This window comes from Meriones unguiculatus, chromosome 7 (genome assembly GCF_030254825.1).
Source record: "Meriones unguiculatus strain TT.TT164.6M chromosome 7, Bangor_MerUng_6.1, whole genome shotgun sequence".
Classification (NCBI taxonomy): domain Eukaryota; kingdom Metazoa; phylum Chordata; class Mammalia; order Rodentia; family Muridae; genus Meriones; species Meriones unguiculatus.
In genome coordinates this window covers 43,381,732-43,402,320 of record NC_083355.1, presented here as the reverse complement: position 1 = coordinate 43,402,320, position 20,589 = coordinate 43,381,732, and the positions used below count along the sequence as shown (strand labels likewise).

The 20,589-nt window shown below is 40.8% G+C and overlaps 1 protein-coding gene across 1 annotated transcript in view; it reads right to left on the bottom strand.

Annotated features, from left to right (window-relative positions):
- Cpd (carboxypeptidase D) overlaps positions 1 to 20,589 on the bottom strand; it is a 72,778-nt gene that overhangs the window by 16,392 nt on the left and 35,797 nt on the right. Inside the window, exons 8-12 of the mRNA XM_021654872.2 lie at positions 18,121 to 18,230; positions 6,117 to 6,219; positions 5,540 to 5,682; positions 3,488 to 3,657; positions 523 to 846 (exon numbers count right to left, since the gene is read on the bottom strand). Coding sequence (XP_021510547.1) covers positions 523 to 846; positions 3,488 to 3,657; positions 5,540 to 5,682; positions 6,117 to 6,219; positions 18,121 to 18,230 — 850 coding nt within the window. The remainder of the gene's footprint in view (positions 1 to 522; positions 847 to 3,487; positions 3,658 to 5,539; positions 5,683 to 6,116; positions 6,220 to 18,120; positions 18,231 to 20,589) is intronic.

Sequence of the window (20,589 nt, the reverse complement as noted above, 5' to 3'; positions counted from 1 at the left end):
GACTAGAGCAGAGAAGAAAGGAAGGAAGAGCTGTCCCAAGCAGAGTTTGACATGACCTACGAACTGTTCCAGAGTCACAACCTCAAGTGGCAGGTGAAGGATTATAAACAGACCAGAACGCAGCAGTGGCAGTACCAGGCCTCTGTTCTATATGTGACCTCTGACAGGTAAGCTCAGGTCCAAAATGTGGCCACTGCCCTCAGCAAAATAAGTTAAACAACATCTAGTGAGAATAAAAATCTGCAGCTGGAACTCAGCAAGCATGTGAAGTCAGTCAGAGAAAAGGATAGAAGGTAAACTTTCACTCTCAGAAGGCTCAGTCTGCACAGCTCTAACCTAACTAGTAGTTTCTGCCAACATAGGAAGACTCACTGTTAGAAAAATCTCCTTGGGAAAAAAGAATCCAATTTGCATATGTTCAGTTCCCCCAAATAATAGCTCTAAGAAAGTATAAGAGCCATTTGGATGTGGCAAAGCATGAATGAAACCACTTAAAGAAAAAGAAAAACAAGGTGCGCTTACGTGGTAAGGTTTGTAATGTGTGGGTAGTTCATTACAAGTCCTCTCAGGAACTCGGATAAGTCTTTGTATGAATGGTAGCGATACAGAGCCAGGTCTGAGGAGGAGCTTAACATGAACCCTTCTAAGCCATTCTCAGCCGAAAGGTGTTTGATTAATGCTTCAAACTCTTTGGTAGTGGGGTCGCTGGCATCGTCAGTGCTGGTGCTAGCCCCCTTTCCTTTCTTTGATTCGCGGTTTGCATCTGCTGAAGATCGAACAAGCGTGAAGTTGACCTGAATAGCACCTTCACTCCTGACGGTCACGTTCTTGGTAACGGGGTTATACCTGTAATAAAGCAGACAGACAGACCCATACTTTCTCAGTATCCTAGCACCAAGAAAGAGAAATGTGCAGAGAATGCATGAATCCAAGGAATAAATGTGATGTAGGTTCCAAAAGGGCCAAGTTTTCAACTTTGAGTCAATTTATTGTTAAAAAGATTAATGAAGAACAAACATAGGTAAATGTATACTATGAACGAGTTTCTAAGATTCAAATTAGGATTTCATGCCAGGTGTGGTGGCATGCAACTTTAGTCCCAACAGAGGCAGGCAGTTCTCTGTGTTGGAGGCCAGCTGGTTGCCATAGTGAGTTTCAGGACAACCATGGCTATGTAGAGATCCAGCCTGAAAACAAATAAAAAAATTAAAAAAATAGGACATCAGGGGCTGGAAAGATAGTTCAGTGGTTACGAGCACTCACTGGCTGCTCTCTCAGAGACCTAGGTTCAAATCCCATGACCCACATGGTGGCTCATAATCATTAGTAACTCCAGTTCTAAAGAGCCAACATCCTCTTCTGGCCACTGTGGGCCATGGGCGTGCACAGACATACAAGTTGGCAAATAACTCGTACATTTAAAATAAAAAAATATGATTTCAAATAAAAACTTGAGCTTATTGCAGATACCAGCGGCTCCTGGAGTCTGAGTCACCTGCCAGCTTTTAAGGAATGTGAGGTATCAACTTAGGACACTCCCTCCCGAAGACATGATTTTTGCCTGTTTCTAAGACACCCTGGTGCTCTAGTTTCTGTAATTATTCTGTCAAAGTAGAAGAAAACAGAATAACCTTCTGATGCAATAGTGTGGGATTCTGAGCCTATTTATGAGCCACTCACTACATACTTAAAAGCTCTGGTCCACGTACTTAGCGCTTTTCCCCAAAGGATGGTCAAACTAACTTCACAAAGATGTTGGCTACAAAGGAGAAGGAAACTGCAGTGAGACTTTTAGTTTCTTAAAAAAACCAGCAATGGGGGCTGGAGAGGTGACTCAAGTGTTTAAGAGCACTGGCTGTTCTTCAAAGGTCCTGAGTTCAATTCTCAGCAACTACATGGTGACTCACAACCATCTATAATGAGATCTGCTGCCCCCTTTTGGCCTGCAGGCACACATGGAGGCAGAATATTGTATACATAATAAATAAATAAATCTTTAAAAATAAAATAAAAAAACAAAAACCCGGCTATGTTGGGAATATGTTTTTTGTTTCAAACCCAGGTGTGGGATATAAGGCTGCCTCACAGCAGCTGACTAGCAGGAGCTTTAACTGACAGCATGCTCTAGCAGGAGCATGATTTTGCCAACTGCAGATAGTTTACTTTTGGCATTCTGGGGACTCTTCAGAGGATGTATGCTAGAGGCCCAGAGGACTCTGGCAAGTGTTGCTCTCCCCGCTGCTGCTTTTGCTGTTGACAAGACTGGACTTGTCCCAAGCAACTTAGCAACCCTAGTCAGCAGGAAGCAGTCTAAAGAGGTCTCTGCCCCTTTCCCTCTATCCTTCTTTCTCTCCTACCTAAGGCTGGGGTTGGAAGGGAGGGGGGTGGTGTAGAAAGGTAGGAAAAAGAACAAATAAAGTAGCCAAAAGCCCAGCCTTAGGGAATATTCTGTGGAGCGTCTCCTCTTGTTAAATCATCAACAAAGAAAACCAACTGAATGTGGTGATATGCTGTGACCTCGGTACTCCAGAGGGAGAGTCTCAGCTGCACAGGAAGCTTGAAGCTCAGCCTGGACTTCACCAGCCTGGCTCAAAACAACAAAACAAACAAACCCAACAACAAAAAGAAGTTTCAGATTAAATAGGTGTTTCTAATTCTAGGGCAGTTGTAAAGGACTATAAAGAAAATCAGGTTGTTTTAGTTTTCTCAAAAAGAAAAAAAAAAAAGCCATAGGGCTTGTTTTCTTCTCTTTTTTTATGTTAAAATTTAATTTTAATTTTTACATTTTCTTTTTTATCAGTAGCCCAGCATATAGTTAAAATACAAAAATGAAATTAAAATGGCCAGTGGTACAGTGGATAACACATCTGACTACAGATCAAAAGATTCTTTTTAATAAATAAATCTAGTTCAGCAAGCACTTGTGAGAACCAGGATTTGGGGGATCAGCAGGGGCTACATGAGACTCTGTCTCACAGACAGCCAAAAAGGCAAACGAGTCTATAAAGAGGACAATGGCCTTACTCTGGGCCTGCAATCAGCAAAAATTTTCATAGAAGCAATGACGTAAATGTATCGCAGAAAAATGAGTGCATATAAGAGCTTGGAAAAGCTATAAAAGGGAACAAATACAGACGGTGGTCTTTGTGGGACAGCATGAGCTTACTCAGCAGAACATGAGTATTTGCCCTTTTTCCCCTACCTTCTTCCAAGAAGTACATCCCAGAATTACCAAAAGTGAGGGAAAGCACAAGGAGAGGGCAGGTGGTCAGAGCAGAGGAAGGCAGAGAACTATGACTGCAGAGACCTATTTAATGGTGCAGTGCCATAGGCAGCAGGTGCGGCCCAGCAGAACTAGCTCTAACCCTCCCTGCATTAAACTCCAGTACTTAGAAGGCTCTTGGGAACTTTCTGAAAATAACCTTCTGTAGGGGAGCCATGTCTGTCTTCTTCCCAAGCCCTCGCTTTGAAAGCACTCATCACTTACCCTCGGGCAGACGCTGTGATTTTATATGTCCCTGGGACCAGGAGGCGCCAGTAATCTCCAGCTTTGTACGTAGTCACTGGGTGGTTAATTTCAGCAACACTGAGGGTGGCGTTCAGTATGCCCCTACCATCTGTGGCATCAAGAACAAATCCTTTGACACCCTGATGAACCTGGATAAAAAAACAACAATACAGATTTTAAGGGGAAAAGATCATCTGATTTACTTTGGAAGCTCATATCCAAAATAACAGATTGCTAATAATGCAAACAAAGGAGCTACCAGAACTTTGGGGTTCCAAACAAAGCCTCTGAGAGCAGAGGTTGTGTGAAGAACATAACAACAGCACTTTACGTTTTAGGACATTAGGACTACTTCAGAATATAGAATGCTCTAAAAGAAAATGTCCCAGGGCTGTTTTGAATGATATTTAAAAGGAAGAATATTCTACATTGAAAAGGTTAAGGAGATAAAACAAACTATACCCTGCGTATGTATGTATGTAGGTAGGCAGGTAGGTAAGTAGGTAGGTATTACATGTAGGGCACGTAGAAATTTGAATGTAGACTGGAAATTATATATTAGAGAATAGATATAATTTTCCTAGGTGAGATAATTGCATTTAGAGATGACATATAAATGACAATATTTTTACTTTTTAGGAAATAGATGTTTAGATGCTAGAGAGATGGCTCAGCAGTTAAAGCACTGGTTATACTTCTAGATGACCTGGGTTCATGTTCCAGTAACCACATGGCAGCTAACAACTGTCTGTGACTTTAGTTCCAGAGGATCTGATGCCCTCTTTTGGTTTCCACAAACACCAGACAAGCAAAACACCCATACACATAAAAATAAAATAAGTAAATAAATAAAAGTAAACAGATGTTCAGGTACTTAAAGGCTTAAAGGTAAAATGTCCTAATAGTTCCGTTTTCTATTTAAATAGTTCAGCCAAAACATATATATGAACCAAACCAAATAAACCCATATATCTGTGTATTTTTCATATAAATAAAGTAAGAATGACGAAATATAAACATTGTTAAACCTAGGTGTGGAGAAGGAATGTTTACTGTACCAGTCTTATGCTTTTTCTATACTTCTCAATAATTAACACAAAGTGTTTTTAATGTTAGTATACAAATGCAAGAAAATGATAAAAATGTGGCAGCGTAACATATTAGGTTACTCTAGTTAACCACTCATATGTTGCTGAAGAGTCTTTACCTGTTGGCCACCATGCATATCCACATTAAAAAAAAAAAACTTTTACACACACACACACACACACACACACACACACACACACTGGCAATAAGAAAACATCCTATCTATTACCTGACAAATGCTTTTAAGTAGCTAGTGTTGGGATCAGTAAGCAGGCCCCCAGCCCCAAGGGACCCGACGAACTGGTTATCTGTGTCTGTGAGGTCACCTGCGGACCACCTGCAACTACCTGCACATGCTTTGGGTCGCCTTATAAGAGAACTCAAAGCCCTTCCTCTCTCTCTTTCTCTCCTGCCCTGTCCAGAGACAGTCTCTGCGACCCTTCCTCTAATAAACCTCCCACGTGAAACCAGTTGCGTGGCATGATTGTGAGCCTGCCGTGTAACTCTTTTGCGCAATCCTATCAGCTAGTCTATGCCAGCTTTTTATTAAGTCAAGATAAAGAGTGACCTTGTTTAATTACTTTTTAATTACCTCTTCCCTATTTAGACAAATAAATCCATCTATAAGCATGATTTTTCTAGGTAAACATACAAAGCAAACTGGAACACAGAAATCAGGCAATATACTAAAACAAATTAAAATTAGAAAAGCTATATTCTGTTGCCAGAGACATGGCTCAGTAATTAAAGGACATTTGGTTCGCTTGCAGAGGACCCAGGTTTGCTTGCTGGCACTCACATGGCCACATGCACACATGCAGACAAACACTCATACACATAGACTACTTTGAAGACATACTCTAACTTCACTATATAAAAGCTACCTGTACACAAAGCTTGCCTTGGTCTTGGAAGAAATCACATTTGTTCCTGGGTAGTTACCTGTTTCATGAATTGGATCAGAGATCTTCGATTTTGTTCCCAGTACTTTGGCAGTTCATTCTCAAACGGATATTTCACACAACCCAGTTCAATAGTGACTTCAAAGCAGTTTGTCTGTAAATAGTTCCAGTCCTGCATACCACCTGAAGACAAGGAGATAAAATACACCACTCTGAAAACATTTTACAGAGTTTAGGCTGTACAAGGTGAGAGCCATTCCCGGTACAAACCAAATTCTCTTGGCTCTACAGTGACTAAGAACCAGCAGAAAGTCATGGGAGTGCTCTTTGATGCTGTGTGCTCGCAAAGAACCCGCTGTGCTACAGTCTTCCCATTAGCACACGGAGATCTCGTGTGGTGTAGAGGTAAGAGGCATACACTGCTCAGGATGTAGTGTGATGTGTCTGTGCAGAACTCAAAGAGCACCAAGTGCAAAGAGTTGAAAGGTTACTGCAATGTGTTAAATCACTTGAGCATTTAAAAAACAACAGTTCTTTCTGAACATTGAAAACGATCACTAGCAAGCAGCACCATCGAGGAGAACAGAAAACCCACATTGTAAGGCCTTGATCGTTACCTGGGACATTATACCAACTAGCTCCATTTGTTATCCCATGAGGAAAATACTCATTAAGGTACATATCCTTGCAAGGTCTACCTTGGAACATCTGGGAATTTTCCTGGAAAAAAAGAAGAAAAGAATCTTTACCAATATTTGTTTGCATCTACATTAAAACAAAAACTGCTGGATAGATACAGGTAACAATTTAAAAAGTTACCCAAGAGGGAATATAACAGGGTATGAAGAAGGAGAATACAGTCACAGGAAGTTGTGAGACTTTTCAATGTATAGTTTTCTATGTCAGTTGGATTTTGACTGCGTGAAGACCTGAGCTTTGATCCTTGAAACCCACATTGACTACACAGAGATGTCCTCTGAGCTCTACACATCCATGATATGCAACAACCTTCCCCCCTACCCCCACACAACATACATTTCAATACAGTTATAAAAAAATAAAATTAAAAGCTGGGAGGGATCCAAGATGGCAGCGACCAGCATGCACCGTATCTAAGGGACAGAGAATCTGAAACTCCAAAATTGGTGAGTAGAGGGGCAGCTAAAACCAGAACATTAACACTGAGGCTTCCTGGGTGAGAGGGGACAACCCGTGAGCTGAGACCATTTGGATCCAGGTCACCCATGGACTTCTCTGGGGACTGAGAGTGGCCAATATTCAATCCCCCTGCACTTCCTCTTGTCAGACCTCCCTCCTCCTCAGCAGAGGTGGCCCACAGTGCCCGCTGCTCCTAGCACAAAACTCCCTGCTTGGTATCTGAGACAGAGAAGGCAGGCCTCCCAGTCTCTCAGTGGTGGGCTGCCGGCTGTACTGGCCACCCACGTCCACAGGGCCAACCAAGTCCACTGGTCCACCCAGGTCCGAGGACAGTTGTAGGGGCTCCCCAGGAGCTCCCAGCAGGCACCTGTACTGGCCTCCCAATTCTGCAACTGTGGCTGAACTCCCAGTGGACCCATATACCAGCCTCCAAGTTCTGTGGCTGTAATACCACTGAACTGGTGGATCTCCTACACTGGCATTTGCTCCGGCAGGCCCAAATCTGAGAGTAGAGAAAAGGGGGAACCCCAGTGCTTTCCTATTAGACCTGCTAGAGAGTGAGTGCACCTTCAAGTGAGTGTGTGCAGAGCCCCAGATCCATGGTCCCTCTATGCTAGCAGCCAGACATCGGATCCCTCCGACCCACATCCCCAATTGGGCAACACAGGGATTCTTGTGACAGCGTTCTCAACATTGAAGCCCTGTTCTGCCGGTCTACCAGTGGAGTCCAGACCTGAATACCAGAAGAACAGTATGACAGGCCTGTAGGCCACTGAAGAATTCAGGGAATATGTGCATTGCACCCGTGAACAGCGCTAGCACCCGCAACCCCTCCTGGGCCTGCACCTGCCCTGCCCCACATTCCAGGCATCCACACTCTCCTTCAAGGCATACTTCCACACACATGCCCATGCTTGCTCGCCCATACTTGTGCACCCACACCTGTGACCTTCTTCTCTTAGGTACAGCTGAAACACCAACACACACTCTCAAACCAGTGGACCTCTCTCATCTTCCTGAAGAATACTTCAGACACCAGAGAAAAGACGGACCCAGTCTGAAGTACAGACTCCAGGAATAAACAGTGAAGGTTACAGATAAGCAGATGGCCAGAGGTTGACATAAGAACACATCCAAAAAAATCAGGACATCATGGCTTTACCAGCAACCCCCCCAAATCAATGGATACTCCAATTCATCGTAAACACAGGAAAATGATTTTAAAGCTATGGTTATCCAGTTATTAGAGGCACATAGAGAGGAAACAAAGCTCTCAAAGAAAGAGTCACACAAATGGAGGCAAATAAAGAGGAAACGAACAAAGCTCTCAAAGAAATAAAAAAAAAAAAATACAGCCAAACAAATAGAGGCACAAGTAGAGGCACAATTAGTGGCATATAGAGAGGAAATGAACAAAAAAATAGAGGCCATCATGGAAAGACAGGAATCTACATTCAAACAGATAAAGGAAATGGTGCAAGGCATGAAAACAGAATTAGAATCAATAAAGAAAACACAGAGAAAACCCTGGAGCTGGAGAATGTAGAGAAAAGATCAGGAACCACAAAGGTAAGCATCACCAATAGAATACAAGAGATGGAAGAGAGAATCTCAGGTGCTGAAGATACACTTGCAGAAATTGGAAAAGTAAAATTGGAAAAGTTCCAAACACAAAACATCCAAGAAATCAAGGATTCCATGAAAAGACGAAATCTAAGAATAATAGGAATAGATGAAAAAGAAGATTCCAGGCTCCAAGGTTCAGAAAATATTTTCAAGAAAATCATAGAAGAAAATTTTCCCAACTTAAACAAAGAGATGTCCCTAAACATACAAGAGGCCTATAGAACACCAAATAGACTAGACCAGAAAAGAAACTCCTCACGTCACATCATAGTCAAAACACTAAATCTAGAGAACAACAACAACAAAAATATATCAAAAGCAGCAAGAGAAAAAGGACATGTAACATATAAAGGCAGACCTATCAGAAACACACCAGACTTCTCAACAGAAACTATGAAAGCCAGAAGGGCCTGGACAGATGTCATGCAAGATGCTAAGGGAACACAGATGCCAACCTAGACTACTATACCCAGCAAAGCTTTCAGTCAATATAGATGGAGAAAACAAAATGTTCTATGACAAAATTAAACTTAAACAATATCTTCACAGCAACCCAGCCCTACAAAAGATACTAAAGGAAAACTAAAATCCAACGAAAACAACTACACCCAAGAAAACATAGGATATACATAACTTCACAACAAAAAAATTAAAAGAAAACAAGCAATGAAACACAGTAACACCACCAACTCCACAATAAAAGGAACTAACATTCATTGGTCACTATTATCTATCAACATCAATGGACTCAACTCTCCAATACAAAGACACAGATTAACAGAATGGTTACAGAAATAGGAGCCAACATTCTGCTGCATCCAAGAAACACACCTCTGCAACAAAGATAAACACTACCTCAGAGTAAAGGGCTGGAAAAATGTTTTTCAAGCAAATGAACCCAGAAAACAAGCTGAGGTAACTATCTAATATCTAATATCTAATAAAATACACTTTCAACCAAAATTAATCAGAAAAGATGAGGAGGGACACTTCATTCTCAAAGGAAAAATCCACCAGGAGGACATCACAATTCTGAATATGCCCCAAATACAAGAGCACCTACATTTGTAAATGAAACATATTATTAAAGCTGAAATCACACATCGATCCCAACACCTTAATAGTGGGAGATTATAACACTCTACTCTCATCAAGGGACAGATCATCTAGACAGAAGCTAAACAGGGAAATAATGGCACTTACAGAGGTCCTAAATCAAATAGACCTAACAGATGTCTACAGAACTTTTCACCCAAATTCAAGAGTATATACCTTCTTTTCAGCACCTCATGGAAACTTTTCCAAAATAGCCCATATAGCTGGTCACAAAGCAAGCCTCAACAAACACAAGAAGATTGAAACAATCCCCTGTATTCAATCTGACCACCATAGACTAAAGCTGAACCTCAACAACAACAGAAATAGCAAAAAGCCTACAAGCACATGGAAACTGAATGACAGCTACTGAATGACAGCTGAGTTAGGAAAGATATACAGAAAGAAATTAAAGACTTCATAGAATGCAATGAAAATGAAGGTACAACTTACCCAAACTTATGGGACACAATGAAAGCAGTACTGAGAGGAAAATTCATAGCACTAAGTGCCTTCAAGAAAAAAATTGAAAAATCTCATTCAAGCAGCTTAATAGCTCACCTGAAAGCCCTAGAAAAAAAAAAGAAGCAGACAAACCCAAGAGGAGTAGACGGCTGGAAATAATCAAACTCAGGGCTGAAATCAATAAATTAGAAACAACAAAAAAAATTCAAAGAATCAATGAAACCAAGAGCTGGCTCTTTGAGAAAATCAACAAGATAGACAAACCCTTAGCCAAACTAAATAAAAGGCAGAGAGAAACTATCCAAATCAGCAGAATTGGAAATGAAAAGGGGGACATAATAACAGACACTGAGGAAATCCAAACAATCATTAGGTCTTACCTCAAAAGCCTATATGCCACAAAATTTGAAAATCTAAATGAAATGGATAATTTTCTTGATAGATTCCATTTACCAAAATTAAATCAAGATCAGGCAAATAGATTGAATAACCCTATATCCCCCAAGGATATAGAAGCAGTCATCAAAAGTCTCCCTTCCAAAAAAAGCCCAGGGCCAGATGGTTTCAGAGCAAAATTCTACTAGACCTTCAAATAAGAGCTAACTCCAATTCTTTTCAAACTATTCCACAAAATAGAAACAGAAGGAACATTACCAAACTCATTCTATGAAACCACAGTCACCTTGATACCTAATCCACACAGAGACCCAACCAAAAAAGAGAACTTCAGACCTATCTCTCTTATGAACACTGACGCAAAAATACTCAATAAAATACTTGCAAACCGAATTCAAGAACACATAAAAGATATTATCCACCATGACCAAGCAGGCCTCATTTCAGGCATGCAGGGGTGGTTCAATATATGGAAATCCATCAATGTACTATAAACAAACTGAAGGAGAAAACCACATGATCATCTCTTTAGATGCCAAAAAAACATTTGACAAAATCCAACACTCATTCATGTTTAAAGTCTTGGCGATATCAGGAATATAAGCCATATACCTAAACATAGTAAAGATAATATACAGCAAGCCTATAGCCAACATCAAACTGAACAGAGAGAAACTTAAATCAACCCCACTGAAATCAGGAACAAGGCAAGGCTTCCCACTCTCTCCATATCTCTTCAACATAGTACTTGTAGTCCTAGCTAGAGCAATAAGACAACTAAAGGAGATCAAGGGGATACAAATCAGAAAGGAAGAAGTCAACGTATCACTATTTGCAGATGATATGATAATATACATGAGCGACCCCAAAAATTCAACCAGAGAAATCCTTCAGCTGATAAACACCCTCAGCGAAGTGGCTGGATACAGAATTAACTCAAAACAATCAGAACCCTGCCTTTATATAAAAGACAAAGGGGCCAAGAAAGAAATTAGGGAAACAACGCCCTTCATAATAGCCACTAATAACAAAGTGTGAAACAAGTGAAAGACCTCTTTGAAAAAAAACTTCAAGTCTCTGAAGAAAGAAACTGAAGAAGATACCAGAAGATGGAAAGATCTCCCGTGCTTATGGATTGGTAGGATTAATATAGTGAAAATGGTCATCCTGCCCAAAGCAATCTACAGATTCAATGCAATTCCCATCAAAATACCTACACAATTCTCTACAGACCTTGCAAGAATAATTCTCAACGTCATATGGAAAAACAAAAAACCCAGAATTGCCAAAATGATCATGTACAACAACAGATCGTCTGGAGGTATCTCCATCCCTGAGCTCAAGCTGTACTACAGAGCAATAGTAATAAAAACTGCATGGTACTGGCATAGAAACAGAATGGTGAATCAATGGAATTTAACAAAAGACCCAAAAATAAACCTACACACCTATGGAAAACCATACAAAGGAAAAAAGACAACATCTTCAACAAATGTTTCTGGTCTAACTGGATGTCTACATGTAGAAAAATGCAAATAGATCCATATTTATTACCCTGCACAAAACTGGCGTCCAAGTGGATCAAAGACCTCAATATAAAACCAGACACAGTAAATCTGTTAGAAGAAAGAGTGCAGAAGAGCCTAGAACTCATTGTCACAGAAGACAACTTCCTGAACAGAACACCAAGAGCACAGGCTCTGAGAGCAACAATCAATAAATGGGACTGCATGAAACTGAAAATCTTCTGTAAAGCAAAGGACACTGTCATCAGAACAAAACGACAGCCTACAGACTGGGAAAGGATCTTCACCAACCCTATATCTGGCAGAGGGCTAATATACATAATATATAAAGAACTCAAGAAGCTTAAAAGCAACAAATCAAGCAATCCAATTAAAAAATGGGGTACAAAGCTAAACAGACAATTCTCTTTAGAGGATTATCGAATGGCAGAGAAACAAAGAAATATTCAATGTCCTTAGTCATCAGGGAAATGCAAATCAAAACAACCCTGAGATTTCACCTTACACCAATGACTAAGATCAAAAACTCAAGTGACAACACATGCTGGAGAGGATGTGGAGAAAGGGGAACCCTCCTACATTGCTGGTGGGAATGTAAACTTGTACAACCACTTTGGAAATCGATCTGATGCTTTCTCAGACAATTAGAAATAACGCTTCCTCAAGATCTAGATATACCACTCCTAGGCATATATCCAAAATATGTTCAAGTGCACAACAAGGACATTTGCTCAACCATGTTCATAACAGCTTTATTTGTAATAGCCAGAACCTGGAAATAACCCAGATGTCCCTCAGTTGAGGAATGGATACAGAAATTGTGGTATATTTACACAATGGAATACTATTCAGCAATTAAAAACAAGGAAAGCATGAAATTTGCAGGCAAATGGTGGGAACTAGAAAAGATCATCCTGGTGAGGTATCCCAGAAACAGAAAGAAAAACATGCTATATCCTCAACTTATAAGTTGATATTAGACATAAAATATAGGATAACCCTACTAAAATCTGTATACCTAAAGAAGAAAGAGGACCCTGGGTAAGATGATCAATCACTCAGAAATGAAAATGGGATGGACATTGGAGGAGGGAGAAAACAGGAAACAGGACTGAGCCTACCACAGAGGGCCTCTGAAATTCAGACTACCCAGCAGTGTATCAAAGCAGATGCTAAGACTCATAAACAAACTTTGGGCAGAGTGCAGGGAATCACATGAAAGAAGGGGAGATAGAAATACCTGGAGAGGACAGGGGCTCCACAAGGAGAGCAACAGAACCAAAAAAAAAAAAAAAAAAAAAAAATCTGGGCACAGGGGTCTTTTTCTGAGACTGATACTCGAACCAAGGACCATGGAGGGATATAACCTAGAACCCCGGCACAGATGTAGCCCATGGCAGCTCAGTCTCCAAGTGGGTACCCTAGTAAGGGAACAGGGACTATCTCTACATGAACTCAATGGCTGGCTCTTTGACCACCTCCCCTTGAGGCAGGAGCAGCCTTGCTAGGCCACAGAGGAAGACATTGTAGCCAGTCCTGATGAGACCTGATAAGCTAGGGTTAGATGGAAGGGGAGGAGGACCTCCCCTATCAGTGGACTTGGAGAGGGACATGGGAGGACATGAGGGAGGGAGAGATTCACAGGGAATAAAGGAGGGGGCTACAGCTGGTATACAAAGTGAATAAACGTAATTAATATAAACAAACAAACAAAAAAACCCAAAAAACCAAAAACCTAGAAGAACTGGGTGTGGCAGCAGCTGTGGCTGTCTGGACAAGACCAAGCCAGTAAACGTTCCAGTGCAGAGGAGGGACACTGACATTTTCCTTATTCTTATTTACTTGTTGCCATTTCTCCAGCCATTTTCTTCTTTTAGGACCACACTCCTGACTGGATACAATCTGGGTCTTAAGGTCTTCAGTATACAGCCTGGTGTCTAGCATAAAATACAGGAGCAATCACTTACAATTTTTAGGGCACACAAATACATTATAGGAATCCACAGGAGAGAAGATGACTTTTGACTGGGGACAAAGTTTCCTGAAGAAATTAAACTCTAAAAGATGGTCAAAGCTTCATCACCCCCTTATCAATAGAAAACATGAACAAAAAAGCATTAAGAGAAAAATACCAAATTTTCCCATCACCTTGAGTATTAGCCATTTAGTTTTAAAATATACAAACAAGCTCCTAATAGGGACTTGCTATGGCTACTTAGGCTTATGATCCTACTCACATAACAAGCATTATTTTAGATCACTGTAATAAGTGTACACGATGTGTGTATGTGTGTGTGTGTGTGTGTGTGTGTGTGTGTGTAGGGGGGGAGGTTCTTATTGTATAGCCTTGGCTGTCCTTGAACTCTATAGACCAGGCTAGCCTCAACTCACAGAAATACTGCTGCCTCTACCTCCCAAATGCTGGGATTAAAGGTGTGTGCCACCACGCCCAGCCACACACTCTTTTGCTTTCTAGTTGTCTGATGAAGGCTGGCACCATGATCTGCAATACTTCTGACTCTATGTCCAGCAATGTCCACCAACCCTTCAGATTATACAGTACATAGATGTACTAATCTACTATTGGACCAATATGTATATTACAAACATTTGTAAAAATTTAAGGGTACTTTAAAGAAATCTACATAGATTTCTAGCATTCTTCCTCTGTTTTCTAAGGTCATCTAGTACAAACCATACTCTGGACATTACTATTCTAGGCAGGAACTGCCAATATACTGACTCATTCTCAGAGCTGTAGGGAGCCAGTGAAGGTGGCTCTAGGAAGTTTACTCTGATCATTGATATTTTACAAGGACACCAAGACACCCTAACAGGCAAGGGATAATCTACTACAAATGGTATGGAGATACTGAGTATCCACATGCAAAAGAATGAATCTAGACCCCTTCCTTACACCATATCCCAAACTAGTTAATAATAGACCATAAATCTGAATGTAGAGCTAAAGCTATAAGACAGAACAAACAGGAAGAAATCTTTGTGACTTTTGTTTACTTGGTATGACACTGAAAGTATAAATGACAAAAGATTTGCATTCTGCCAGTCATATGACTCTTCCATCTCCTTTTCCATGGTTTGACCAATTAAAGATGCTGCTTTGCATTCTCAGCACATATCTGGGTTATACTTCATGTCTCTAGAGTATCAACTTACATTTTCCTGTGCTGACTGCCTTCTGGTGTAAGAGGGTTTCCTAGTCTATCTATACACGTGACAGTTCAAGTCCTAATTTTTACAATTGTTCTCCATAGATATTTCCCTTCTTCTTCTTCTTTTTTTTTTTTTTTTGTATTATGGGATTCTTTTACATGATTCCTAGCTTAATGATAACCTTTTCTGACTGTCTAGCAAAGTCCAACACTTGAGTGAGGTTGTTTTATTTGTTCCCCCTGATGGGAAAGGTGAAGTTATGAGTTGGGGGTTACAGTACTTTTCGGTCTCATACAACCCTACACTTTCCTCTTTTTCTTCTTTCTCTTCAACAAATTGCCAGAAGGTGCCTTTAATTTCTTTCTCTTTTCTTTCTACCACAGAAACTGAGTTTCAAGACTCTCCTTTAGCCCACCTGTCCTTTTAAACTGTATCTGTCCCTGCACATCATACTGGATGCTACACTGCATACATCTGAAACTGTTCATAGTACCTCTGAGGCCTCACATGCTCTACTACTTGTTCAGTACCTTAGACTCCATCCTTTGGCCTGCCCTTCACTGTTTCACACCTCCCCCCCGCAACCCACAGTCTGTCCTCTTCCACAGGTTTGGTTAGCTCTTCTTCACTGCCCTCCTAAGGAGGCCACGTGAGATGAGTGCACAAGCCATGCTACGTTTCTTATTGTTGTTTTCATTTCTTTGTTTGTATGTATAGAGGGCAACTTGTGGAGGTTGCTTTTCCCCTTCCACCGCTCAGGTCCCTCCCAGGGACTGAACTAAAGTCACCAGTTTGGTAGTCAGCACTTTCGCCTGCTGAGCTATCTTGCCAGTCCTGTTGTTTTTTTAACTCAGTTACTTATATTTTCAAGATCTTTCAGAATTGGTAATTACGAAGGTTTGTAGCACTTGAGAAATATTTAGAGATATTTGAGAAATATCTCAATTTGAAAAGATGTCTACACCGCCATCACTCTCTTTGGCCTCTCAGAAACCTCCCAAGACAATCCATACAGGAGAAATCTAGAAGCATGGAGATGAAATACCGGGGAGACAGCTTTGTGGGTGTTTTTTAAGGTTTATGTAAGCCTTTACTTTTATGTAAGTTGCTTACTGGCCAAGAAAAAGAAGGCTGTGAACAAAGGCAGAGGACTTTAATGACCATCTTCCTCACTGACAGTAGAAGGCAGACACAAGACTCCAGAGAAGGCAGGATGCAGTGGGGTTAAGGAAGGAAGAAAGAACAGGCAGGACACAAGTACATGATGGCTGTGAATAATGAGTCTGGATGAACTCACACCGTTTATGCTGTTCTGCTTTTGTTCAATATGAAGTCCCCTAGTGAGAATCAGAGGAATCAGAATCACCACAGTGGGAAATAAGTTGGGAGGCCAAGTAGCAAAATGTGAAACACTGCCCCCAAGGACTGACGACTCAGCTGTGGTCAGTGAAGAAATGCTCAGGGTAGCAGGTTGCCACAGCTATGTGATATTCTGAGTTATACCTGGAGAAGAAAAGTGGTGGCTGTACTGGTTGGTTTTGTCAACTCAACATAAACCTAGACATATCAGTGGAGAACATGGCTCAGTCTGCCTACAGGCAAGTCTATGGGTGCTCTAAGTTGTTTCATTGTTGTTGTTAATGATTGAAGTGGAAGGATCCAAACCACCATGGGTGGTGCCACCACTTGGACAGGTGGTCCTGGTTTGTATAAAAAAGCAAACTGAGCAAGCTATGAAAAGCAAGCCAGTAAACAGCAGTTCCCCATGGATTCTGCATCAGCTCTTGCCTCCAGGTTCCTGCCATGAGTTTCTGTCTTGGATTCCCTCAATGGACTGTGACCCAGGATATATACACCAAACAAACCCTTTCCTCCCAAAGTTGCTTCTGGTCACGATCCTTATCAAGGCTATAAAAACCAAGTGAAGACAGTGCTGACTACTGAGGACTGGCTATTGGGATATTGGTATATCAACAGGTGTGTGCAAGATCCTTAGGTATATCACTGAAAGATATGGCTATAGGTATAGATTAGGAAGTAAGATTAATTTTAAAAGTTTAATGGTCTAAGGAAATGAATAAAGGTAAAGAATTGTGAAATCACAGCAAATGCATGCAGAGTATGATGGGAATAGATAAAAAATCTGATCAATTAATTTTTATTTTGACAGATGGTACATTTTTATTAGTGTATGCATGTCCCTCCAGATATGCCATATCCAAATAGAAGGCAACAATTCTTTAAGGTAAAATAAATAGCTGCACTGTTTTATTAGCAATTCTGAACATGACTCTCATAAGCTCCACTTGCAGAGAGGGAGTAAAAAGGTGGAGAGCACAGAATTGCAGTATTAATCTTTATGATCCATAACCAATAAAATCACAGACTCGATCAGTAGAGCAACACTGGAAACCACCATACCTAGTACTCAAGTCCCAACACAGACTTTCTTCCTCAGAATTATTTAAATTATAATTTCACACTCACACACACGTCCTTTGGCAATTCTTTGTGTGTATAGTGGGAGTGTATATGGTTAAAAATAACTCGGTGTTATTCATCATTCTTCTGCCTCATCATTGACTTCCCAAGGGCTGGGATGCAGGCATGCATCACTATGACTAACTGGCAATATTTTACACAGGGAGCCAGAGTGTAAAACTGTAGGTTTACAGACCTAAAGGCCTCTGTTATAAGTACTCAACCTTTCTTCCACTGAAATGGTTGCAGAGTTTTTCTTCTATGTTGGTATGGTAATTATAGTGAGCTGTTTTCAAGTGATCAAAGAGAAAGCAACTATAGACTATTTGCAAAGTACAGCTTTACAAATACTATGGTTGGGCTGTATGGCAATAAAATTTAACTTAACTCATCAATTCTCCTGCTTTAGCCTACTTTACTTGGCTTATGAATTAAATATGTATCAAATAAAATAAACTGACATCATTTATGTTCTAGGTACTAAGTTAAAAACCATAGATAAAAAAACACAACTATAAGTATAAAAGCTAATGGAGAAAGGGATATAGATGTTCAAAAGTGAGATGAAAAACAAGAAAAAGAAAAAAAAAGGAAAAAAAAAGTCAGGCTATCTTAGCTATGAGAGCACTTGACCTTAATGATTTATTGTAGCTTTTACTGAATTAACTTTCCAGCATCTGCTATTCAAACACAGACATACCTTGGAATAAGAAAGTGCTATTTGTTGAAACACAGCATCATCTGGTGATTTGCTGTATGTGGCAACTCCTTGTTCATTATCATCAAAGGGGTAGTTAACCACCAAAGAACCTACGGGAAACAGGAGAAGGCCATTAATTGGATCAGTAACTCAAAACAAGCTTTCACAGTTGTTAGTGTACAAATGATTCAGCCAGCCAGCCTTGAGGGTCCTAGCGACATCCTACGTCATCACCTGCCACCAGCCCCAGGTACACCAGGTGTGTGGGGGGATAAAAGGACCCACTCATCACCCCAACTCTCTCATCACTCCAGCTCTCTCAGTCTTTTTTAAACAATTTATTCACTTTATGTCCTGATTGTAGGCTCCTCCCTCAGCTCCTCCCAGTCCCTCCCTCTTCCTCCCAGCCACCTTCCCTAGTCCACTGAAAGGGGGAGTCCTCCTTCTTCCTCCTTCCTTGCCATCTGACCCTAGCCTATCAAGTCTCATCAGGACCACCTGGATCCTCTTCCTCTATAGCCTGGCAAGGCCACAATGCCAGGGATGTGATCAAAGATCAGGTAACTGAGTTCATGTCAGAGACAGCCCCTTCTCCCCTTACTCAGGAACCCACACATAGACTGAGCTGCCTATGGGCTACATCTGAGCAGGGGGTCTAGGTCCTCTCTATGCATGGTCCTTGGTTGGTGCATCAGTCTCCGAAGGCCTCCCTAAGCTCAGATTTTTTTTTTTGGCTTTGATGGTCTCCTTGTGGGGCTCTTGTCCCCTCTGGGTCCTTCTACCTCCCCCTTCTTCCATTCCCTCTCTGCCTTGACAGGGTCTGGAACTGCCCAGAAGACAAGCCTTCTTACCCTATGAGGGGTTATTTAGGCATTCTTTAGGTTATCTTATGTTACCTGTAAGAGGAGGCAGCACCATTTCCTGGGCTCCACTTTGAGAAAGCCAGTTGCGCTCAAGCATTTACCATTCTCTGATTCCTAAACAAGAAGCTGCCTCAAACTTCTGCTGCCTGATGGGTGTAGGTGAAATCTCAGGGTCATTTAGATTTGCATTTCCCTGATGACTAATGGCTTTGAGCATTTCTTTAAGTGTTTCTCTGCCATTCGATATTCTTCTATCGAGAATTCTGTTTAGCTCTGTACCCCATTTTTTGATTGGATTACTTGATTTGTTGCTGTTTAACTTCTTGAGTTCTTTCTTATATATACTGAATATTAGCCCTCTGTCACATAGAGGGTTGGTGAAGATCCTTTCCCAACCTGTAGGCAGTTGTTTTGATGACAGTGTCCTTTGCTTTACAGAAGATTTTCAGTTTCATGTGGTCCCATTTATTGATTGTTGCTCTCAGAGCCTGTGCTGTTGGTGTTCTGTTCAGGAAGTTGTCTCTTGTGCCAATGAGTTCAAGACTCTTCCCAGTTTTTCTTCTAACAGGTTTAGTGTGTCTGGTTTTATATTGAGGTCTTTGATCCACTTGGACTTTAGTTTTGTGCAGGGTGATAAGTATGGATCTATTTGCATTTTTCTACATGTAGATATCCAGTTAAACCAGCACCACTTGTTGAAGATGCTATCTTTTTTTCACTGTATGCTTTTGGCATCTTCGTCAAAGATCAGGTGTCCATAAGTGTGTGGATTTATTTCAGGGTCTTCTATTCGATTCCACCAGTAGGTTTCTATGCTAGTACCATGCAGTTTTTAGTATTGTTGCGTATAGTACAGCTTGAGATCTGGGACGGAGATACCTCCAGAAGATCTTTTATTGTAGAGGATTGTTTTGGCAATTCTGGGTTTCTTGTTATTCCATATGAAGTTGAGAATTTTTCTTTCAAGGTCTGTAAAGAATTGTGTTGGTATTTTGATATGAATTGCATTGAATCTGTAGATTGCTTTTGGTAAGATGGCCATTTTTACTATGTTAATCCTGCCAAGCCATGAGCATGGGAGATCTTTCCATCTTCTGATATCTTCTTCTAATTCTTTCTTCAGAGACTGAAATTTTTTTTTCATACAAGTCCTTGACTATCTTGGTTAAGGCCACACTAAGGTACTTTATGTCCTTTGTGGCTACTGTGAAGGGTGTTGTTTTCCTAATTTCTTTCTCGGCCCTTTTGTCTTTTGTATACAGGAGGGCTACTGATTTTTTTGAGTTAATTTTGTATCCAGCCACTTTACTGAAGGTGTTTATCAGCTGTAGGAGCTCTCTGGTAGAATTTTTGGGGTCACTCAGGTATACTATCATGTCATATGCAAATAGTAATACTTTGACATCTTCCTTTCCAATTTGTATCCCCTTGATCTTCTTGAGACTTACGGCCAACCTTTAGGCAGAGTGCAAGGAATCTTATGAAAGAAGTGGGAAATAGTCAGACCTGGAGAGGACAGGAGCTCCACAAGGAGAGCAACAGAATAAAAAAATCTGGGCACAGGGGTCTTTTCTGAGACTGATACTCTAAACAAGAACCATGCATT